This window comes from Mauremys reevesii, linkage group 25, assembly GCF_016161935.1.
Source record: "Mauremys reevesii isolate NIE-2019 linkage group 25, ASM1616193v1, whole genome shotgun sequence".
Lineage (NCBI taxonomy): Eukaryota > Metazoa > Chordata > Testudines > Geoemydidae > Mauremys > Mauremys reevesii.
The window spans coordinates 17,207,887-17,231,869 of NC_052647.1; the positions used below are offsets into that span (position 1 = coordinate 17,207,887).

Genomic DNA, 23,983 nt, shown 5'->3' on the forward strand with positions numbered 1-23,983 from the left:
AAGCAGGAAGGTGCAGGGCCGGGCTTGCGAGCAGACAGTGTTTAATAGTAAATCATTGTACAGGTTGATGAGCGCGAGCCCCACCCCCTGGGGAGCCACCTAGCGTTGGGGGGGGGGGGGTGTCCTTCCTCCCTTCATGCCTTGGGCTCTGCCCCTCACCCCAGGTCATTGGAGCAGCAGCAGAGCCCCCTCCCCCCCCCAGAAGGGCAGGGGCCGGGGGAGGGGAGCCGCTGGTGCCCCCCAAGCAGTGGGTGTGGGTGTGGCAGGGGCCGCAGGGCTCACTGGGACAGCTGCTTCACCCGCGCGTCCATGCTGGCGAAGTTCTCCTCCACGGCCACCAGGTTCTCCTTCATGGTCTTCTGGACCTGCGGGACAGAGAGCGGGTAGCACGGGGGGCAGTACGGGGACCTGGCCGGGGGGGAGGGGTGCTGCTGGGGTGCCCACCTGTGTCAGCAGCGTGGCGTCGTCCTTCAGGGCGCTGGCGATCATCTGCTGGGTGGTGTCCAGGTGGGTGAGGAGCTGCCCAAACTGCATGGCTGGAAGGGACAAGAGGCAGCAGCTCAGAGCCTCCCTGCGGCACCTGGGCACCCGTCTCCCTGCGCCAGCTGGGCACGGAGCCCGTCCCCCCCCGCCCCTCACCTTGCTCATGCAGCTGCTTGGTGGTGGCCAGTCTCTGCACCAGCGCGGGCAGGGTGGTGGCCATGGGGCTCCAGCGCTGCACGGCCTCATAGAGCTGATGCACCTGGTGGCAGGAGACAGGGGTGAGTGCCAGGCCGGGGGGGTGGCCCCAAGGCCCACACTGACCCCCCCACACACACACAGTCACGGGCAGCCCAACGTACCAGGCGTCGCCTGCTGTCCCCTCTCCCCTCCACCAGCCCCAGAGCCTGTGCCACCCCTCAAAGTTCATCAAGTGAGCCGGGGGCGTGGTGCCACCGGCCAGGCCCTAGCTGGGTTCAGGGGCTGGGGGCCCCCGGGAGGGGGGTGGGTGCAGATGACTGCAGGCCTGGCCCTGGGGGCGCCCGCTCGCCGGGCTGCGGCGCAGGGAGGCTGGGACCTGACCTTGCTCTGGGTGTCTGCGTCCTCCACGGCCACCTTGTGCTTGGCGATTTCATTCACCTTCCCCAGGACGCTCTGGGGGAGAAAAGGAGACGTGAGGATCCTAGGGCAGCGGGTGCCCCCCTCCCGCCCACTAGCTGGCAGCACAGCCCCCCGCAGCGCAGCCCTGCCCTGCCAGTGGCTGGGCCAGAAGCCAGGATGGTACCAATTCACCAGGGGCAAGGTGGGTCCCTCTGTGCCATGCACCCACCCACTGCTGGGGCCGTGATCAGACACCCCTGGGGCAAGGGGCTGCCCCGTGCTCCTGGACCCCCAGAACCGGCTCAGCGGAGGGGAAGCATTTGCCAGGTGCACAGCCGGGTCCTTCCCAGCCCCAGGGCGCTGGATCCCACCAGCAGGGCAGAGCCGGCCAGGCTGGTGGCACCGGGCTCCTGGTTCCAGTGCCCCCCAGCTCGCAGGGGAGGCAGGAGAGCGCACAGGGCGCCGGGGGGAGCCCAGGGCGGGCAGGCCGCTGGCCCGGAGCCAGAGCTGCCCAGGTGCGACAGAAGCAGCCGGGAGGTGGGGGCCTGCCAGCTTGTCCTCCCCCCTCGGCTGCTCACCTGCAGCCTCGCCTCCACCTGGTCCAGCACAGCCACGTCCAGGGTGCTGACTTTGGCCTGCAGGATCTCCACCGTTTCCTGCCGGAGGGAGGGAGGGAGGGAGGAAGGGGGTGAAAGACGCGAATGCCGAAGTTCACCGCCCGCGCCAGGCCCAGCAGAACCCGCCCCGGCCAGGGCCCCGCTGAACGTTCCCAGGGTCCTCTGGGGCTGGGCTCGGGCCCCCCATCATCGCATCCCCCCCAGACCAACCTCGGAAACGCTGCCTCCAGCACGGGAAGGGGGCTCGGCCCCACAGCCCCCCTGGGTCTCCGTGCTCCACGGGACACCAGCTAGGCCATTACAAATCCCCTTCCCCGCGGCGCTCCCCGCACTCGGGCTTACCATGAGGCTGGCTCCCTGCAGCCCAACCGCCAGGGGATTCTAGGGGGAGAGAGAGAGAGAGCAAGCGTGTGGGTCCGGGAGCCTGAGTTTCAGAGCAGCCCGGCCCTGGGCACTACGCCCACGCCAGGCCGGGGGGGGCTGGACAACCTGATCCCTCTGCAGGGCGCTCACCTGGCTGTCCTGCTCGCAACACACCGTGGCTTCCAGCTCGCTCAGCCGCTTCTCCAGCTCCGCCAGCTAGATCAACGGGCGAGAGGCGGGGTCAGCGATTCCCCCAGCCTGCCCCGCTTCCCCGACCCACCAGGCTGGCACCATGGGCCCTAGCCAGGGTACGTGGTGCTGGAACAGCGCCTCACTGCAGGGCTCCGTCGCTGCCCAGGAAGCCGCTCAGAGCTTTTGCCAGCCTGCCGAGACACGAGCTGTGCCCGTGCCAGCCGAGCAGCGAGAGACGCCCGGGCCCAGCCGCTGGCGGGTGCGATCCAGCTGCAGCTCGCTCCTGTGCTGGGCTGCGGCACCCCCCGGTGGGAGCCGGCTTCCTTCTCCCAGCTGCCCCCGGACCCTTCATCACAGCCTCCCAATTCCCTGGCCCACCCAAGCCCTCCCAGCGCAGGGAGGCGGCAGAGTCTGAGCCGACAGGCCCCCCCGGGAAGCCGGGCAAGGGAGCCAAGCAGGAAATAACCATCTGCACACGGCCCCTCCGTGCCCTGACACACAACAGGGGCCCTGCCCCACAGATCTTCCGGGTGATGTTGCTGTGGGCTCAGGAGCAGGTTTTCAAACAGCAACTTGGCTGGTATTTTCAAGTATTAACACCCCCTCCCCCAGGGGGCAAGTAAATAAGCATTAGATGGGGAAACTGAGGCGCGCCAGCTAAGTGACGTAAGAGCTCCAGTCTCCAGCCCAGAGCCAGGGTAGATCCCAGGAGTTCCCGGCGTCCAGCTCTGCTGTTGCATGGCCGCTGCTGCCCGGCAGACAACTCCAAACCCAGACCTGCCCCAGACTCACCTTTGCAGCCTGAGAGAATTTGTCTTGTTCAGGTCTCGAGTGCAGCTCGTAGGTCACCATGTTCCCCGCGGGCACAGGGGCCTTCGACGGGCTCTTCCCTGCCCCGGGGGTGCCCCTGGCGCTCTTAGCCGCTTCCAGCTGAATGAGCAGGCGCCTGGTAAACAGAAGAGACCCTGCTGGTTTCCAGGGCCTGCGAGTGGCGGGCGCCAGCTGGGAGGAAACGGCCCTGCTGCTCCGCGCTGCCCGTTTCCCGGCAGGGTTATGGGGACCGGGAGACGCCAGCCTCGTGGCCACAGCGACCAACGGGCCAGGCTGCAGTGACGCCCGCTAACACCCCTCGCCACGACCACCCCTGGGGCTCTCCGAGGCAGCGACAGGCGGGACAGCTCCATCTCTCATCCGTCGGCCTCGGTTCTAATCCTTCCCCGGCCCCACCGTGGTGAACAGCCAAGCTGTCATCGAGCGGACGCGGGAGCTCCTGCCCGGGAATAAACGCACCCCAGCCCCGGGAGCCGAGGGGCAGCTGGGGGCCAGCCGGTCTCTGATTCCCGCTCAGCGGCGCCGAGGCCGGGAGAGGACGCTCCCTCTCAGCCCAAGTCCCGCACGCCTGCCCAGGGGTCAGCAGGTCTCGCTGGGGCTGAATTCTCCCGGGCACCCCCACGCCACGGGCACCATACGGCCTCGGGCACTCGCCAGAGCAAGGCAGACCGGGGATTTGGTCCCAGTTTATGGGGAGATGTCACCACAAGGGGGGTCGAGCCCCGGGGCGGCGCCATCCCAGCTCCAATTGCTCCCTGGCTGAGGGAAGCAGCCGCCCCGAGCTGCAGCTGCTCCTGCAGCTCACTTGGCGAGGGCTCCGTCGGGGTCCGTCAGGTTGATGGCTGCGTCCGGCCCCAGGAGTTTCTCCAAGTGCGTGGAGACCAGCTGCTGCTTCAGCGCCACCACCTGCTTGGCGAGCGCCACGGGGCTCAGCTTCTCCTCCGCCGCCGACTCCTTCGCGGTGCTCTGCAGAGGGAGACGCTGCCGCGTTACAGCCGGGGCGTGGGGCTCTGTGGTCACGGGGACCCGCCGCCTCCCAGCTGAAGGCTCTGACAATTCAGCCCCCGACGAGTCTGCTCCCAGCCAGCGGCACGGGCGGGGAGCAATCGTATCTAGCCGTAGAGCTCAAAGGGCTCCCGGTTTGACATGGGGAAACTGAGGCACAGAGGGGTGGAGTGACTTGGCCAAGGTCAGTGGCAGAGCTGGGCACAGAACCCAGGTTTTCTGAGTTCCAGTCCAGTGCTCTGCCCACTAGACACCACTGCCTCCCACCAGACCGGAGGGCGACGGCCCGGACATCTCACCCGATGGGGGCGACGTGGGCCACCCAAGGTGGCTCCTACCTGTATCTTCTCCACCTCTGTGCTCAGCTCGTGAACCTCATGGAGCAGCCGCTGGTACTTCTGCCGGGGCGTCTCTTTCACACCAATGCCTTCCCCTAGCTAAGGACACAGAGGGGTTTAGGTTGCACGGCCCCTCTGCTCTGGTTCGACGAATTCTAACCCTGCAACAGGGAATCAGCTTCTGCAGTGGGCTCCTTCTGCAGGCCTGGGGCCAGTGGGCTGGGGTTGGGTGCCTCTCTCCCGGAAAGCCAGCCGAGGAGCCGAGAGGGACCTGAACTGGGCCAGCCAAAGCTGAGCGAGCCAGGCAAGGATTCCACGCCCGGCAGCGTGTGGCTGGTGGGGGAGCTGCCGGCTCAGACCTCAGTGGAAATTGCATTATTTCTAGTCTGGAATCCAGCTGGCATCACTGGGGCGTCTCATCCTCCGGGGAGGCCGGCTGGTCTCCGGGCAGCGCTTTGGGTTTACCCTGTTAGCAGGGACCTTTCACCGGCCCCGTCCTACCCAGTGTGCTTGACACAGGGGATCCCACCGCAGCCTAGTCCTCCCGGGCCGTCTATCCGAATCAAAGCACCATCTGCCCCTCACTTTGGGTCTGCTGCTCGGGCCAGGGGATGCTGCAGGCGCCAGGCTTGCGATGCCCGGGCAGAGCACAAGGCCTGCGTGACTGCACCTGTGGGCACCATCTCTTGCAGAAATGACAAATTCACACCAAGGCTCCTCCTGGGGGCAACACGCCACCCACCAGCAGCTCCTGTCTAATGCCAGGAGGGGTCCTGACGCCCTGCCCAGGGTGACCGTTCCTCCTGCTCCGCAGCCCCCCCCCAGAGTGTGCTCCCCAGCGGGCGACGCTCGCTCAGGCAGAGGGAGGAGAGCCGGGGGCTTCACCACGGCTGGGTTTTAGCCCCAGGGAGGGGCATTTCCTTTCCCCCCAGGCCAGTGACAAGCACAGCCAAAGCCTTCGAGAAACCGGCTACATGCGGGCAGGGGCATTACCCATCACACCCGCTTTGGGCCCAGAGGTCCTGGAGTCCGGTCCCTGCCCAGGCAGCCAGCAGGGGAGGGAGTGGCGAGACCCCTCGGGGGGGGGGGTGATGGAGCCCAGCTTGGCCTCCAGGACCCTTGGGCTCAGGGGACGGTTTAACTTCCCTTCAGGGGAAGCACGGGAGGACGAAGGTGCCGATTTCAGCTCCTCTCTCTCCTGAGCGTGCCCAGTACTCAAGGCGGGAGGGCGACAGAACCAGGCCGGTTACTCACAATCTCAAACTCCCCCGACTCGTAGCCCGTCCGCTTGGCTTTGCTGATGCGATCCGAGAAGTCTGCACAGCGAGAGGAGAGCGCGGTTTGCTCGGGGGACCTTAGTTAAACCAGGCCCTGGCTGGGCACGTGCCCCCCCGCGAGGCCCCCCCATTGTGCACGCTCAGTGCGCCCCGGCTCTCCGCACGGACCTGGGGCGGGACAGGGGGAGCCCCCCCCCCAACCAATCAAAGGACACAACAGCGACGTCCCCGGTTCACTTCCGCCACCGGCCAGTCGCTCCGGCTGCTGCCTCCCCTCCCCCCGCGCCCAAACGATGTAGGATACGCCCCCCCCCCCCACCAGCCTTACCGAGCCCTTTGGTGCCCACTCTCTTGTCCTTAAACTTGTCGTAGGCGGCGTTGGGATTGACGATGACGTGCTCCACGCTGGTGCTCGTCAGCTCCTCCTGCGCAGACAGGGCAGCGTTAGAGACCCTGGGGCCACCCGGCCCCGCCCCAGCCCCCTCCCCCCAAAACAGCCGAGAGCACGTCCCTAAGGACACCCCCGCCCTCCGACGGCCCCTTAGCGCTGCAGGAGGCGCAGGGCTGCCCTGGCCTCACCCCGGGGGAAGCTGCCGAGGAGCAGAGCCCACCAGATGTTAATAACTTGGCCGGGTCACCGGGGCGGGGGGGCTCCCTTTAAATAGCCCCCGATGACAGGAGTGCAAACCAGCCTGGCCTGCTCAATGCTCACAGCTTCAAAGCCTTCAGCTCAGGCCCTGCCTCTGGCCAGGCGTTCGGGGGCCGTTCCAAAGTCCCTGCAGATAAAGGGGGGCTCTGGTATCACGGGGGGGGGAGCGACAGGATAACACTAACGTGCTCCTGGCTCTCGTTAGCGCCAGACAGTCCTGGGGAGCCTCACCAGGAGCCCTGGGCCGCGAGAGGCCCGCAGGGGGCGGCCCCATGGGCTTGCAGGGCCGGTTCTTTTGTAAATGCTGCCACGGAAATAGAGACAGAAAATCGTTTTCTGCAGACAGGAGGCTCAGGGAGGGTTTTACCCGCAAAGACGCAGCGCTGGGATCCGGGGGCTCCCAACGAACCGCACCCGCTCCTGGCAGAGAGGGAGCAGAGCTGCCAGGCCGCACCCCCCACACCCCCTCCTGCCAGCAAACCGCGGTGCAGTGGAGACGCATACGGTCAATGCAGTGGGACCTGGCCCCCGGAAGGCTACAGGAGCCCGTGCCAAATCCCCCGCAGCACCTCTGCCAGCAGGGGTCACTCACCCCAGCCCGTCTTGCCCTCTCTCTCTCTCACTAGGGTCCCTGCACAATTCTCCTCCCGGGCCGGGACTGGAGAGAGCAATGGGCGTCGCTCTGCGGTCACGGGCCCTGCGTGGAGCCCTGTGGCCGCAGGGAGCAGTCCCAGTTGCAAGGAACGTTCGGGTAGGATCCCCCTCTCCAGGCCCCGCTGCTGGCCCTGGGCCTGTACAGGTGACAGGGGGGTGGCTCAGTTTGAACAGGTGGCTAGATCACCCTGAAGCCGTGAAAAGGGAGAAAAGCCGAGGCTCTGACCCGAGGGCTCGACCCCGAGCAGCCCTGGTCTGGAGAGTCCCAGGCCAAGCAGAGCTGGGCAGGGTGAAGGAAACGGCCTGCTGGGAGTTGCACAGAGAGGGCTGCCCCCGTGGCAGAGCAGGAGGGAATCCCCAGCAAAGTCTCAGGCTGGCAACGCCCCTCCGGCTGCTCCTCCTGCCTCCCAGCGCAGGACTCGATCTCGGCGTACGGAGCCCAGCCCGCAGCTCACACCCAACGGCCCGCGGAGGGACGGCCCTGGATGATGAGAGTCTGACTTCCGCACTGGGAACAAGCCCGTCTCCGGCGATCGGCCTGGCTCCCCTGGCTAGCGGAACAGGGCCGCCCCTGGGCATGGAGCTCTCCAGGGGTTAGGAGATGGGACAGCTCAGCTTTACCAGAGGGGCAGGCCCCGGGGGGAGGCGCTAGACGCAGGCACAGGCCTAGGCTCGGACGCAGGCCTCCCGCACCTCGGAGGAGGGATTTGTGCGGAGGCTGGGGGCCGCTGACCTGGATTCGCTCAGTGCTCAGAGGGTGAGTCAGTCACCAGGCAGCTTCAGAGGATCAGGCCCAGAGCGGAGCCTCTCCCGCGCGCAGAGAGCGTTAGTGCCAGGCAGAAACTCGCCCGCGCGAGGGGTTAGTGCTAGGAGAACACCAAAGGCAGGTTAATCACAGTTAAAGAGAAACCTTTTGTCTTTATCTCTCGCCCGGGGCTTCCTGGTCAGGGGCCTGTGTCCCGGGATCCTGCCCTGCTCTGCACTCCACGGTAACTAACCAGCCTGTAAAACCCCCCTAACATTTAAACAAAGGGTCTAACGAGGCAGCTGGGACCACCAAAGTCAGTTAAAAACCCAAACTGTCCCCGCCAGGGAATTGTCCCTCCTCGCTCGCCCGCTGCCGTTCAGAATCTGCCAGGGCGCCGACGGGTTTTAGGGCATTTCGAACTCAGCCCTGGCAAATCTTCGAGGGAAACACCCGGTGTGTAGCAGGGTGGTTCCCCTGCTCCTGCCCTGAAGGGCTGGAAACAGCCCTGGGGGAAGGTCGTGGGTGGCTGGGAGCTGCTAAGCTGGGCTGACTGGGGAAGTGGCTGCAGCTGGGCCACACCCCAGTCAGGCCTGTATAAAGAGGCTGGGAGCCAGGAGCCCAGCCAGTCTCCCTCTGCCTGTAGATGGTGAAGGGCCTGGCTGCAGGGAGCTAGACAGGGAGCCTGAGTGGAGCAGGGCTGGGGAAAGGCAGAGGAGCTGGGGAGCTCCAGCCTGGAAAGCCCCAGGCTGCGGCCTAGCACAAGGCCAACAGGTACTGGGGGTTGCAGAGGGGCAGCCCAGGGGTAGGCCAAACCCCCCATGCCAGTGATGAGTGGCTGATCCTGCAGCCTGCCCCAGGGCGCGGGGCTAGATGATGCCTGGCAGTGGCCTTATACTGAGGCAAGATGGGGATAGTGGGTGGGGGTTCCCTGGGGAGGGGGAGGCCCTGAGGCTAAAAGGGGTTACTGCCAGGGGGCCACACCTCAGATAAAGAGGCACCGGGGCCCAAGAGGCAGCGGATCACCGGCCTGCAGAGGGCGCTCCAGAGCTGGAATGAGCTAATTCCCGGAAGTCACCAGCAGGAGGCGCCGCAGGGGTGAGTCCGCTCTTCTGCAGGGTGGTTTTCACGTGAGGCGGGAGCTTCCCAGGTTAGGTTACGTCACATGGGCTGAAGGCTTTCAAGCTGGCACCTTTTTAAACAGCCAAGTTATTAATATTGGAAAAATCTGCTCCTGAGCATCGTGAAGCTCCGTGGGGCAGGGGCCACCTCTCGGTCCTAGCACAACGGGGGCCCGGGGGGAGTCAAGGGCCAGCTATCGGTTTCAGTCCCTCCAGAGGGGTTCACCCACTGGACCCGCTGTGAACGGAGCAGCCATTAAAAGGAAGGGGACGTGCCTCCCAGCCAGCCCCTGTCCTGGAAGGCGGGGTGCACAAGCCGCGTTTGCTCTGTTTTAAAGGCCGTTACAGAATTCAGCCTCCAGCACGTCGGGCGGCGAGGAACGGCTGGGGCGCGTTTGGCCCTGCCGGGAAAGGAGGCCCCGTGATTTCCGGCTGGGCAGGCGCCGGTAACGACTTTACTGACCCGCCTAAAGCAGGAGGTGGCCGGGCTCATTTTGCGCCTGCTGGTACAACGGCCCCGGGATTCAGCCATTTGAGATTATTAACAGCGAATCGGAGCTTTTGTGCCGTCCAGGACAGGGGCTCCCAAACTGCAGGCCGCACATGAGCCTGACGGGCCGTCGATTTACTTCAGAGCGATTTCTGAAGGCAGAACATGAACTGAGAGCGTTTGGGAGCCGCTGGCCTCGGGCTGGGGAGTAATAATGCCCAGTGGTTAGAAGTGATCGGAACAGCCTGGCTACGGGACCCCCCCCTCTGCTTTCAGGAAGGGGGGTGGGGCAGCTATCGAGCTCTGGTGCCCGAGGGAAGCCTCTTTTGAGGGTTGGTAAAGACAAAAGGTTACAGCAGCTGCTCGCTCAGCCGAACATTCAAGCAGACGAGGGGTCAGGCTCCTTACCAGCTCCTTGCGTTTTCCCAGAGGTGAGAAAGTCAAAGAAAAGTTAGGAGGGCGGGGAATGGGGGGGGGAGGGGAGGGGAGAGAAAAAGACAAAAATCGTATTAGAAGCTGGTCACATGCACTACACACCAGTTTTCACAGTCCCCACCACGGACACCCCCCGCCATCTCGCAAAGCCAGCAGCCGCCCTACGGCAGGGGAGGTCGCTAGCACCACGGCCGCTTTCCTAGGAGATACGAGGTTATGGGGAGCTTCGGAGACAGCAAACGTGGAGCAGGATTCAGCCAGCGGCACCCGTGTGTTAGTCAGAGCGTGACCAGATGTCCCAATTTTATAGGGACAGTCCCGATTGTTGGGTCTTTTTCTTATATAGGCTCCTATTACCCCCCACCCTGTCCCGATTTTTCATACTTGCTGTCTGGTCCCCCTAGTTAGTCACTCCGGCAGAGCGCGCCCAGGGGCTCCGTCATCTCCCACTGCGCGGCCCCAGCAAATGTAGCTGCTCTTTAGGGTTCTGAACGGCCGACCGTTCCCGGGCTGGCGTGTGCACGGATGGGGGCTTAGATCCCTGGGCTGCAATGGCAGATGGTGCCCCATGGGCAGCGGGACGGGACGGAGCGTTTGAGGGGGGGCTGTGGAAAAGTCTGACGGGCCGCACAGAGGCAGCTCTCTCCCCTCCCAGCTCAGGGAAATGCATCGCGGCAGAGGAGACGCCCTCGAAGGCGAGCGCCCGGGGGGCAAGGACGCGGCAGGGAGGGGCTTTCCACAGCAGCCCCTCCACCTAGGCGGGCAGCTGGCATTCAGGCAGGCTGACATTAATAGCAAAGGGAATTGGGCAGCAGGGAAAGTCTCCGCCTCGCCACCCCCTCATCTCTAGGGGGCCATTTCTGAAGCTGTGGTCTGGAGGACATGCTCCCGCCAGCCCCAGGAAAGCCAGGCAGGGAGCTGCTGGGGCCTGGGGCCCAGCGTCTCTACACCCTCTGCTTTCTCTTCTGCTGCCCTCCCGACGGCTGTTCTCCCAGGGCAGCAGGAGGCCGGGTGTGGTCTAGAGGTCACAACAGAGCCGGGTTCAAGCCCTGCCTAATCCTTCACTGAGTGACTGGGAGCCAAGCCGCTGGCCTCCTTCCACCTCAGCCAACCAGCCGGGCAGCCGGGCGAAAACCAAGATGGGGCCTCGGTGAACGCCAAGCGGTGCACCTGAATCAAGCCGGCCTGGGGGGAGCACCAAAGGGGGTACATTTGCTGCCTTTTTCTGGCTACTAGTTCCACTAGCCAGCTCGCGTGCGGCTGGTCAAGGGGGCTAGGCATTACCTGCTCTACAAGCCACTGCAATTGGAGCACAGCACGAGACAGGACCCAGAATCGCCTCGCACCTGGCCTGCCCAGAGGTGCTGCTTCACCCTGGGGAGGCTGGCAGGGGTTTCATGCCAGGGTTCTCTTTCCAGTGCCCTCACCACCTGCCTTCTGCAGAGGGGGGGCAGCTCTGCCATCCCCCAGCCCAGCACCCTTCAGGTGTATCCGGTGCCCGCTGCCGGGGTAGGAGCAGGTCTACAGAAAAGATGAAGAGGACACCCGGGGGGGGGGGGCTTCCGACCCGCCTTGTGCGCCACCTTCACCCCAGCAGACTCCCCAGCTCGTGACAACGCCCTGGAAACACGACCTCAGCCAAAGCCTGGAATGGCGCCAGCGGCCGTCTGCTGAAGACGAAACCCCCATGGCGAGGAGCCAGGTGTCCCCCGGCCCTCGGCTAAGCACTTCCAACGGTTTGGGCTTAAAGACTCTTTCTTTGGACTTTTAGCCGGATGCTAAAGAAAAGTCCCCACGGGCTCAGCGAATGGAGCTGCCGACCCAGCGGATGTGCCAGGCTCAGGAGCCGCTCAGGCCCCGGGGAAGCTGGCATGCGGGAGCACTGGCCCGGCGGTTACTGCTGGTGGCAGTGAGGCTGCAGGTCTCCCCACGGACAGTGGACGGCAGGATTCACAGGGGAGAGGGCGCAGGCTCGTCAGTATCCCACGGCATCCTCGGGGGAACAGGAAAGCACCCTCCTGCCACCGGATTGGGGAGGGGAAGCTGGGGCCCCATCCTGAGACACTGGGGACGGGGAGCTGAGAGGGAAACATCTGAACTGACTTGGCCACCTGGAAGGAGAAAGCGACAGCAGGTCCCGGCCCCGATCCATGCTGCTGCTGGGGGCACCAGGCTGGTTCCACACGCTGCAGCGAGCCAGGCGCGGGGAGCTTCGCTTGCTTAGCCGCACTCACGGCTGGGGTTGCCTCTTCACGCACACAGGGGAGTCAAGCAAGGAGCCCGAGGCCACCCTGGATCCGCACCCTGAGCGCCCAGGAGGGCAGCGGCCGCTCGGCCAAACCTAAGCGAGGGCGGGAGTCAAGGGGACCATTTGATGCCCTCAGAGCTCAGCAGCACTTAGCCATGGCTTAAAATGGGGTCGTTCCGCCTGGCACCTGGGGCCCTTTGCAGAGTGGGGACCGCGCTGAGACCCCATCCACGGAGGAACTGGGAACAGGCTCCAGCTGTCAGCAGCTAATCAGAGGTGCCCCTGAGGCACCTTTTGCAGCATGTTTTGGGCCACCCCCGACCTGCGCACCTTCTCCTCACGCCATCACCCCCAAGCCCTTCCCAGAGGTAACACAACAGGTGTGATGCACACAACACCCCCCTACCCCCGAAATGTCCCACGGGGCTAATGGAGGGAGGTATGAAAGGGGGCGCTGACTTGCCTACAGTCACACAGTCTGAGAGCTGTGAACACCCAGCTCCTGGGCCCGGCTGTTCTAACCAGTAGACCAGACTCTCCCCCAGAATCAGTGGCTACCATCTGGAGGTTTTTGGGGGGCGAGGGGTTTTAGTTGTAAAGATCTGTTGGAACAACACAATCCACGCACGCTCCTCAGGAGAGGAGCCTTCTGCCTGAGGCCAGAGCGACACAGGCTCAGGGATGGTCTCCAGTGGAGATGACACGCGGAGAAACACCTGCCACCTCCTAGACAAAGGCCGGGGGCCACCCACAGTGGCGGTGCAGGCAAGGCCGCAGGCAGAGCCGCGCGAGTCATGTCTCGGGGGAGGAGGGGATTAAGAGCACTGTTTCTCCTCCTCGGGGCGAGCCTGCTCCCGGGGCTGCCGTGAAAACGGGGCAGGGGGGAAACGAAAGGGAAGCTAGTCCAAAAGGATACGGTGAGCATTTCACCTCCCGAGTGCCCCTCCAGGAACTTACGCACCCGGAGAGACCGTCGCCATTAAAACAACAGAGCAATCAGCGGATTGGAAAGCACTGCCCGTGAAAGCGGGCCCCACACGGTGCCTCAATCATTCAGATGATTCCCCCAGAGATTCGGGTGCCCAGACGGGTCATGCCGGGATACCCGGGATCTACCGCTGCTCATTTCCCAGGCTAGAAGTCACACTAATCCCTTAGCTGGATGTCATTAAACTGCCCGATTGACTGGCCGTTCTGATGGTCAGAAATAAACACAGGGTCCTTTTCGCTCAGCAAGAACCACCCCCAATGCGGGGCCATCACAGGCCCCAGCTGGCCACCTTCAGGGATCACAATTTGAGAGACAGATTTAAAAAAAAAAAGACCCTGTGTCCTGCCCCAGCTGTCACCTGGGCTCCCCCTGGCAGCACCTGGAGAGAATTGTTAAGGAGGCCTCAGTCCGATTTGTTTCACCAGAAGACGGGACTTCTAGGGTTTTTTTTTTCCCGTTCTCTAGCACCATGTTGCCAGACAACAGCCTTCGCCTTTAACAGTAAAGCAGCCCGCAGGCTCCAGGTCCCAGCATGCCACGTTAGTTTGACCCAAGCAGTCTGGTTGTGTCGTCATAACAATGCCCGGCTGCCTCCTGACGCAGAGAGCCAAGCCCCAAGCATCTTACCAAGGCGGTACAGGCGTGACGCCCAAGGGGGTAGGATGAGGAAAGCCAGGGCCAGCAGCCGACGGGGCTACGGGCGAGCGCCCGGCCAGGGCCAGCAGCCGACGGCTGACGGGATCACACGGAGAGGGCTAGCACGCAGCTCTCGGGGCTCCGCGGCCAGGGTGCGTTCATGGAGGCCGCATGGCAGGAGAGGGATTTAAATGAGGAGAGGGCAGTTGGGTGGGGTAGCCGGGAGGGAAGCAGTAGGAGATTAGACCCCAGATCCAGGGCGTTTAAGTGCTGAGAAGCTTGAACTCGATGAAGGGGGGTGGGGGGGCACATGGCCCGATCCCCAGGCGAGGAGGAGGGTTAGTTTGCATGGTCGGGAGGAGAAGCGTTCCGGGAGGGTGCAGGTGTCAGAGAAGAGGAGGCTGCAGTAGCCAGGGCAGGAGGTGGAGGGGGACCTGGGCTAGAGTTCTGGCTGGGTGCCATCTTTGAAAGGCCGCATTGCATCCTGGGACCCGCACACCCCTCTGTATTAGAGCAGGACAGCGAGTCTGCTCCGTTTCATGCCAGTTACCCCGGGGCGCCGGCCATGCAGCCAGCAGAGCCCTCGGCAGGGCACCGTGCCGGTGCACTAGCCTGGAGTTAGGCTCCTCTTCTGTTCTTCCCACTCTGGGCGAGGAATCCCCCCGCTAACCAAACCTTCCTCCTGCTAAAACCAACGTCCAATTCCTTGTTTTCCTCTGCTCCGGCTACACGTCTTAGCGCGGGGAGAGAGAACCCTGCCCCGGGCCACACGCCAATTTCAAAGCCACACCTTGATTAACCCAACAATCATCTTGAAATCAGGCCCCCATGAGTTCAACAAGTTGGGGGGAGGTTAATGACTGGGATTTAAAACTCATTGCAACATTCACAACAAAGCACGGTGCAGATTTATCCGCATGCAAAATCCAATTCCAAAGCATGCAAAAGAGAAGCATTGTAATGGTCTTACTTGTGCAAACTAGAATCCAGGCAAGGTAGTGAAAAGGCAGGGGGGGAAGAGCATTAGGAAAACTCAGGTAAGTTCAACTGCGCAACAGTCAATCAACACAATAAAGCAGTATTAGCCGGTACCCCAAAACGGGAGAGGTTGTCTGAGGAGCTGCAGGGAGAGCACAGGCGTGACGGCCCCACCCTACGGTCTGCGCTCGAAAGCACTCCCTGCAATACCCTAAGTGCACTGGAAATTCTTCAGCATAATTCATTCATGTTGCCATTAGAAGACGCCAGTCGCAGACGCCCAGAGAAGCAAGGCTGCTGCTGGTTTCTCTGAAGCAAGCAGGCCGAGGTGCCATTCTGGGCATACAGAGCTCACAGCAGCTGCTGCCAACTGACTTGGGCCGAGGCTGCTGTTTGCATTAATTTGTTGCTGGCAGGGGAGGGGAAAAACCCCCTAAGCCGGCTGAAAATCTCCAATTCAGACACCGTTTGTGGCATTTTAACCTGGGGCAATTCATTTTAAATTGAGTTCAACGCTGATTTTTTTTTTTTTTAAATCTAGTCTCTCTTTTAAGCCCTTCGAGCAGAAAATAATAAAAACGCCGTAGCGCACGCCAGCAGGGCACCGCCGCGGTGCGTGTTACTGCAGGAGATACTGCCCAGTTAATCCTGTCAATGGCCCTGGGTTAATACGGTGAAAGAGGGGTCTCGCGTCTGCGCAGGCTTCTGGGTTTGGAATATCAGAACATCGGACTGAAATTGGTTTAAAGGGACGGCAGAAATGTAATTCCACCGAACCGAGATCTAGTCTCAGCGGTAACGTTGCAGCTTTTAGGGCCAGAGGTGGCGAGAACCATCCTGGGAAGATCTATTTACCAAGAGACCAGCTCTGCGGCGCTCCGGGGAACATGCATGCAGGGCTCAAAATGGGCAAGGTGAGATGGAAGAACGTGAACAAGGCATCGGTGCCCTAAAACCTCTGGGTTTTAATCGCTAAGTCTGCAGCTCAGAAGAACATGCGCCTGCTGCTAAGGATAAAAGCAGCCTGAAGGCTTCAGAGTCAAGCATGTCTGGCCTATGGGGACTGGAGACTTAACTCCCGCAGCCAGGAACAGCCTGGAGTACAGAGCACCAGGGCAAAGCAGCCCCACACTTCAAGCAGCCTCTCAGCTGGAACAAGGGCAGATTTGGTTCCAAAAGCTGCTAAAAACGAGCCAGCGCCATGACCGAGCTTTGCAAGGTTGTTCAATTCCCACTGCAAACCACCAAACCTGGCCAGCGGCGAAGCCAGCAAAAGGCCCGTAGCTTGTTCTGGAGAAAAGTACATTAGACTTAGCAATTAAAAACCGAATTCTGCCCGTGGCAGCAGGGGTAACACGTGGAGGCTGGATCAGATTATGCTGCCGGGAAAATGAATTTCATAAGCCAATTAAAAGCTACACAGAAACTAATATAAAAATGGTCACATTAGGCGGGCAGGTGCCCTCATCAGGGTGAAAACGAGTCGCTAGCCCTGGGTTTGGGCAGAAACGTCTGAGCTCGTGTTGTTTTAATACAGGTGTGTCATTTACAAGTCGGGTCTCTAGTCTACAATGCAGGGGCTGGGTCCATAGTCAGATTATTCCAATGTTATTGGCACAACCAGTCCCTGGGCGTAGCTCCCTCTAGGCCAGTGAGGCTCAGCACGACAAGGATCCAGCCATGGGTTGCAGAGGAATTGCCTGTCCTGCACATCGGGTACGGAGCAGTGTCAGGGCCTGCTCAGTATTTCACTCGCCTGGTTTCTGACCAGCCTCCAGAAGCGTGGTGAGTTTACACCGTCCATTTCCCCCGGTCTCCTGACTGCACCACCTCAAACGGGTAACATGCTAGCAGCAATCCTGAGCTCCACACACAGACACAGACACTGTCACCACACTGCCGGACGCAGGTAGGCCAACGATAACTGAGTGTGCCAAGCCGAGCCCGCTCCCAGCCACCCTGCAATGGCGTTTCCATCTGGAGCCTCACTGCAGAGCACGTTGCCCAGAGAAAGCCCGAGTGACTCAAATCCTCTCGCCAAAGGCAAGCGACAAAATCAACGTGGGGGCACCTTGCTGGGCACCCACGGCTCCCATTCACCTATCTGACTGCCACGTAACCTGGCACGCACGGGGACAGGGCTTCTTCAGTGCTGCCCCCATATACCACGTGGATCCCAGGGCTCGAGGAAATTCCAGCACAACAGAGTAGCAGTAAGCAGGAGGCTGAGCCGTGGGGTCCGACAGCGCTTGCGTTCAGTGTATGTGTGACAGAGTGGGGGATTTTCTTGTTTTTTCCTTGTTTGCCAATGGTTTGCATGCAGAGGGTGGGACTCAGTTTCCCTGGGGGTCACTGGTTTAATGAGGTGAGGGGAGAGGGAGTTTGTTGTTACAGAGGACCGGCGAGGGAACTTGGGACCCCAGCCAATGGCCTGGAGGACGGATACCCCAGCGACTGGTGTCCTGGTGATCCAGAGGCCCAGCTCAGGAGTCGCAGCTGGTTCTGGCCAGTGGGAGAACAATGGGCTGTAAAGAGAAGACCCCGGTGACCTAACCAGCCAGTTCCAGCCGGAGGACAGAAGAGGCGGCCTAGGTGATCCTGTTTACCTGGTGTGACTGCTCTTAATGTTTCCTCTGAACACTGTAGGGATGCCTCAGTTTCCCTTCTGCATTTCTTAAGTCTCTAGGTGGTGGGCTAAGGGGGTGTAATTGTTGCAGAGCAAAGGGCCAGTGCACATAAATGGCGACGCTGTCTCCTGGCAACTGATGGCCGGGGCCCTTCCCCCCTGCAAGGGGGTAGCTACAGGTGTGGGAGAACAAAGGAATCAGGTGACCTCCTGGCCCGGGAAAGGAACAAAGCAGAGGAGGAGGGGCTGGAGAGTCAGTTTGGATCTAGCTGGGGACAAGGAGTGAAGTGCAGACGTGGGGGTCTGGCTCACTGCGCCCCAGGATGGACCCGGCCGAGGGGTCCTGTTCTCTGTACCTACAAGCTCTGTTTTAGCTCATGTTCCTGTCATCTAATGAACCTCTGTGTTACTGGCTGGCTGAGAGTCACGTCTGACTGCGCAGTGGGGGTGCAGGACCCCCTGGCTGCCCCAGGACCCCGCCGGGGCGGACTCGCTGGGGGAAGCGCACAGAGGGGCAGAGGATGCTGAATGCTCCAAGGTCAGACCCAGGAAGGTGAAGCCGTGTGAGCTTCTTGCCCTGGAGCCAGTCTGCTCCCAGAGAGGAGACTTCCCCAGAGTCCTGGCTGGCTTCGTAGGGAGCAGCTCCAGAGCATCGCCCGGGGACTCCGACACCTGGACAGAAGCCAATGGACAGAGGTGGGGCTTGGGGCAGGTGATATTGGAGGCCCAGCTGGGAAGCAGGGGGGCTCAGGGCTGGAGAGGGGGAGCAGGCAGAGCCCCCCTGGCTGCAGGGGGACTGGGATGTGCTGTGCTGGGGGAGGCCAGGCCTGAGGCTCTGAGAGTTTCCTGTGCTGTGTTCAGATGCTCAATAACCCCTCCTGTTTTACGCTGGCTGAGAGTCACTCCGGTCTAGAGATCACAGTTGCATTATTCCCTTTGGGAGTGTAGGCCCCGGGGGTGCAGAGCGAGGGGACACCTGAGGGGGCCCACGGCGAGAGACAGGGGTGCTAAGGCTCAGAGAGGGGCGGCTCCAGGAGGTGGAGGGGCCTAACCCCAGGAGAGAGTGGACCCCCGAGAAGGGCTGTCACAATGAAAGGGGCACCCCCCACGGACCTCACAGGGCCAAGAGTGGGCACGACCCGTGAGTCCGTGACAACGTGATGGAGGGGAACGACTCGCAGCCCGAGAAGATGGCAGCACAGCCATGAAGCTAAGGAAGGGGGAAACCCTGGTGCAAAGAGGCAATTGAGCAAACCCCTAAGTGAGGTCCCTTCGTTGCAGAGATCCAAGACTGAGCTGGAGGAAGTGGGAAGGGCACGAGGGGAACACGCTGCCCTGCGAAAGCTAAGCCTCTGACTGGAGGAGGGAAGCGGTTCCTTATGTCGGAGGCTGGTGGAGGATGCACACGCTCCTTCGTTTCCCACTGGCACCACGTATCTGCAAGCCAGCCTTGTCCTCACAGCTCCACTCTCCTGCTTACGTTAAACCCTCAGCTAGGCCGTGAGAGCTGCAGAGAAGGGAACCCCCTCGCTTCCTTGTGGGTGCTACAGAACACGGCCACTCAGGGTGTTCGCGTTACCGCCCCCACCTTGGAGAACATTCTTTTAACGCCCCTTCTGTCTGCTCCTGTGAATCAGCCAAACCCTTGACGCTGATTCGAGCAGAAAGACCCACGTCTTCCCCCAAGTGCTGACCTACTTTCCAGGTTTGTTGCAGAAGCGTCTCCAACTTGGGTTGCTGCTTTTAAGCTCTTTTTCAATCAAAACTGGGTGATTTTCCTCCCAGCTCCTGGTCTAGTCACTTGCACCGGAAACGCCAGCAAGATTCCAAATGCTAGAGCCCGTAATCCTTCTCACGCTCGTCCGTGCGCCAGAGCCAGGCACAGCTCCGGCCCGCAGAAAGATGCCACAACCCCAGGCCGTGCCATGGCAGCTACTCCTTGACTTAGCTGTGCCCTGCTAAAGGCTTCCGACTCAGAGGCCTGAGACTTGGGAGGAAAAGGACTTCGAAAGCAGGGCAGAGCACTAAAAGGAACACTGGAGTCCCAGCTGGCGATAGGTCCCGATAAATCACCCATATGATATTAGTCTTTGCTCAGCAAGGAAAATGCACCCGTTCTCTCTCAAGCTAGCAAGTGCACTTTGGAGGGCAACTATCGCCAGAGCATTGCAATGCATTTTGTAAATGCTACCCTGGGCGGTGGGAAAGGATCCTTTCCATTTTACAGCTGGGAAAACTGAGGCCCAGAAAGGGCCAGCCACCTGCCCCCAGCCTCTCAGTCCCATCAGGGTGGATCTGCCCCACCCCTGGGTATGTGAGCATTGACCTGAGGGCAGGGATCACTCAGCCCTGGCCTTCACTGCTCCTCCGTCACCGCCTTTCGTCACCTTCAGCACACAGCTGGGGCAAAAGCTGCTCCGGGCAGGCAGCCAGCATGCGGGGAGTCGCGTTTCAAAGCGGTGCACAGCTCAGCCTGCAACCCACAGCACCGCGCCGACCATGTCCAGTTAATGAGACTGTCTCCAGGGCACTCCCATCCCTGCTGCTATTTTGAGATGCTTTACATCCTGCAAGATAAAACCCTGAGTCTCCAGTGTTCCCTCAGTGCCTGCAGCCTGCATTTCCTGGGCGTTTTACTCAGCTCCTTCCCACCCCTGAAAACTCCCTTTTCTAAAGCAAGACGCCATGAGGCTAATGTACCTTCTGCAATTCTCCCGCAGAAGCATCAGCAGACCCTGCACTCCGCACAGCGATGAGATGTTAGACAATTTGCTTTTACAATGGGCTCAGGCCAAAACTAGGGACAAGACACAAACACCGCGAGTTTCAGTCGGCGTTTTCCCCTGGGCAACCCATTCTAATCAGGACTGGGTTTGGCCAGTTGCCACTTCTAGTCCTCAAAGCTTTATCTACACCAGGGCTTTTGGCAAACATTCTCCATTTGAGGAAGCAACGCCAGGAGGGCTGACAGAGCCTGCCTCCATGTTTAATACTGTGTTGCTTAGCCCTGGCGCTGCGCAGCTGGACGATAAGGCGTTTAAAGCGTCAGCAGTCACAGAAGCCTGGCCTACCCCGACACTTCCCCAGTGTTAGCAACAGTGGGGTTTTGTTCGGGTTTTTTGCCCAAACCCCTACGGCATACATACAGCCACGGCCCAACTGCAGAATGTACAGCAGCCAGATGTGCTTCACTAGCTACCAGAAAAGCCATCTCTCTTTGGTGTTCTGCCTGGCAACGACGGCCCAATGGCATATTTCACAGACCAGAGTTCCAGGATGCCCCAAATATATATTTGTCGTTTGAAAATAAAATGCCAAGATGTCAACTGATTTTTAACCCACTCCCACCCCGCTATCTTGCATTTAGCCAAACAAACGTGGTGAGCACCTCATGTCAAAGGGAGAATAGACCCTTTCCGACGACCGAGCTCAACTGGATTTAAAGCAGATAATCTCTCCAGTTGCCACTAGACCCAATTCCAGTTTGGAAGAAAGTGATGAGGAAAAGCAAAGGGCCTCTTCAGAGATTGCCGTCCCCAAAGCCGTACGCAAGTTCTCCTTTGGGATGATGAAAAGGACTAGGATTTAACAGCTGTTATGGGGGCAGCATTTCTAGGAGAGGACTGTCGCACCTCCCTTGCTAGGAACTATTCTGAAAACAGCACCATTTTATGAAGCTTTCTGCTACCCAGATCTGCAGGAGTTCACACCCAATCTGGTACAGTTACGCGAGTCATTTGGGCAAAAGCAGCTTTGGAAATGACTTGGGATTGGCACACCCACTTATCGCTGCCCTCTAACCACAATGCTAGTCAGAGAGCTGTTGCGTTCCACACGACCTTACCGCATCGAACTCCGCCTGGTCGTCTTCTGGGAGATCGCTAGTCTCGTAAACATCTGGCTCGTTCCTGGCCTGGAAGCACAAATGCGTTACAGTCAGGACAGCTGGCAGTTCTGGACAGACGCGTCTCTTATTGCAAAGAATAGCACCCAAAGTGAGTGCCCGCCTCACACCGCCAGGTACACAGAGAACGCAGCTGCTTCCAGGAAGTATATTAGAGAGACAAGGTGGGTGAGGGAATCTCTTTTATTGAACCAACTTCTGTCGGTGAGAGAGAGAAGCTTTCGAGCTTCCGCAGAGCTCTTCTTCAGGTCTGGGAAAGGTACTCAGAGCGTCACAGCTAAATACAAGGTAGAACAGATTGCTTAGCATGAGTAGTTAGCACTTATTTCAAGGGACCATTCAAGGTGAAGTGGCCAGTGTCTCTATTAAGATAGTGATTTTTAGCATCTAGCAAAGTTATGAATTTAAGCTCCCAGGTTCCTCATTTGTAGATGCTGTGCAGGTTTCCTTCAAGGACGAGGCCTGAGAGGTCAGATCTGGAGTGATCGCTCTGGGGAAAAGTGTTGACCCACAGGTGAGATGGTGGGTCTTTTATCATTTTTCCAGGCCAGTTCATTTGAGAGCGTAGTGATTGTGTCGTTTCACCCACATAGTTGCTGCTGGGGCATTTGGCGCACTGGGCAAGGTACAGCACACGTTGTGAGGGGCACGTGTAGGACCCATGGATCTTAAAAGGTGGGTTGTGGGGGTACTGAACATCCAGGAAGTACGTGGCTTCCTTCACAAAGGGAAGCGGTTCCTAAGATTTTGGGGGGAGGCCTCGACTGTGCCAGCTGGTGCCTGGCACTGCCAATCATTCATCTGTGCACGTTCTGAAGTTTGGGCCAACCCAAATAGAGACACATCCCCATCAAGCCTTTGTTAGAGGGCATGTAACCCTGTAACGAGGACATGCAGATTTGCATGACAAACACAACTTAGCAACAGCATCCTATTTTTTCCCACCCATGACATCACCCCAGAGCTAGACATTCAGTCCATGTCTCTGCAGACAGCAGTCCCTAGTGGTTATCCAGCGCTTTTCATCCAGAAGCCTCAAAGCACTTTGCAAAGGAGGGCAGGGTACCGATGGGAAACTGAGGCACAGAGAGGAAAGCGATTTGCCCAAGGACGCTCAGCAGGCCAGTGGCAGAGCCAGGAACAGAGCCCAAGTCTCCTGGGTCCCAGTCCAGTGCTCTAGCCGTGTGGCCACCCTGCCTCCCTGAAGAGACGTGGAACCCGCTGCAGGTGCTCAGGGTCCATTTACCTTGTACCAAGGACTTTCCGAAATGCCAGAGCAGGACCCGCGAGCGCCGGCGTATGGGGAGGTGGGAAGGGAGACCCAGGAAACCAGCTCCCAGAAGAATGGGGGGAAGCCTCAGAGCTTGTCGCGGGGGGGCGGGGGGGGCTGGGAAATCAGGTGCCAGGGGAAGTGCTGGGCCCCGTGAGGACGAGCAGAGCAGCACTTGGGCCAGCGCCGCCCTGGGGGGAGCTGGGCAGGGACTTCACCCCCTCACTCACATCAAACCGCAACGCCCCATTCGGGAATCCCCCCACGCACAGGGGTTCGGTGGGGAGCACCCAACGACGCAGAGGGGGCTCCAGGGACAGAGGTGACCCCTCCCCCCACAGCTCCCCAACCACCCTCCCCAGTTACCCCACCCCTCCCTCCACTGCCCCCAGTTATCCCCACCCAACCCCTCACTGCCTCCTCCAGTTACCCCCACCCCACTGCCTCCCCCCGCAGCCCCCCAACCACCCTCCCCCAGTTACCCCACCCCTCCCCCCACTGCCCCCCCAGTTACCCCCACCCCACTGCCTCCCCCCGCAGCCCCCAACCACCCTCCCCCAGTTATCCCACCCTCCCCACTGCCCCCAGTTATCCCCATCCTCTGCCTCCCCGCAGCCCCCAACCACCCTCCCCAGTTACCCCACCCTTCCCCACAGCCCCCAGTTACCCCACCCCTCCACTGCCCCCCCCAGTTACCCCCACCCCACTGCCTCCCCCCACAGCCCCCCAAGTCCCCTCCCCCCATTACCCCACCCCTCCCCCCACAGCCCCCCGTCGCCCCGCCCCCCCGCACTCACGATGCCGGGCAGCTCCGCGTACTTGGGCTCGGCCATGGCGGCGGCGCCGGGTCGGGGCCTGAGCTGGAGTCGCCGGGGCCGGGAGTCAGGGAGGAGCCGCCAGTCTCGCGAGAGCGTCAGGGGAGGGCGGGGTCCGACGAGATCCCGGCCGCGCGGGGCAGCCTGGGAGTTGTAGTCTGGGGGCGGATGTGGGGGGCTGAAGGGGGTCACGTGGGGCTGGGGTGCAGGGTCGGGGAGGGGGAGATGTGGGGCTGCAGTGTGGGTTTTGGAGGGGCTGGGGTGTGGGACTGTGGTGTGGGACTGGAGGGGGTATGTGAGGCTGGGGTGCAGGGTCGGGGGGGTATGTGGGGCTGGGTGTGGGGCTGCAGATAGGAAGATGTGGGGCTGGGGTGTTGGGCTGGATGAGGGTATGTGGGGCTGGGCTGTGGGGCTGGATAGGAGTATGTGGGGCTGTGGTGTGGGGCTGGAGGTGGTATGTGGGGCTGTGGTGTGGGGCTGGAGGGGGGGGTCCATGGGGCTGGTGTGGGGCTGGCGAGGGGGGTGTGGGCCATGTGGGTTGGGGACTCAGGTATGTTTGGGTGGAGGGTGGCGGTGAGGGTTGGGGGTATATAGCGTGGGGTGGATTTGGGGAAGGGGTCTGTAACAGGTGCAGTATTTGGGATCGGGGTGTTGGAGTGGGGAGAAGGTTTAGGGGCATTAGGAGGGGCTAGGAAAGAAAGTTTGACTGTGTGGGGAG

General features: G+C 61.0%; 1 protein-coding gene across 3 annotated transcripts; it reads right to left on the minus strand.

Moving 5' to 3' along the window:
- Window positions 1–24: 24 nt before the first annotated feature.
- On the minus strand, window positions 25–23,402 carry DCTN2 (dynactin subunit 2). 3 transcript variants are annotated; one of them, XM_039514404.1, is made up of 16 exons: window positions 23,248–23,402; window positions 21,121–21,189; window positions 14,643–14,651; window positions 9,771–9,776; window positions 6,032–6,128; window positions 5,681–5,742; window positions 4,427–4,525; window positions 3,889–4,049; window positions 3,045–3,198; window positions 2,211–2,276; window positions 2,040–2,078; window positions 1,659–1,736; window positions 1,063–1,134; window positions 640–742; window positions 445–536; window positions 25–365 (listed from the first exon to the last, which is right to left on the minus strand). In XM_039514404.1, exons 1-16 carry the CDS (start codon window positions 23,281–23,283, stop codon window positions 279–281), a joined length of 1,230 nt encoding a protein of 409 aa, XP_039370338.1. In that variant the 5' UTR covers window positions 23,284–23,402; the 3' UTR covers window positions 25–278. The 3 variants fall into 3 exon arrangements, with proteins under 3 accessions (XP_039370338.1, XP_039370339.1, XP_039370340.1); XM_039514405.1 differs by lacking the exon at window positions 14,643–14,651; XM_039514406.1 differs by lacking the exons at window positions 9,771–9,776; window positions 14,643–14,651.
- Between the last annotated feature and the right edge of the window lie 581 nt (window positions 23,403–23,983).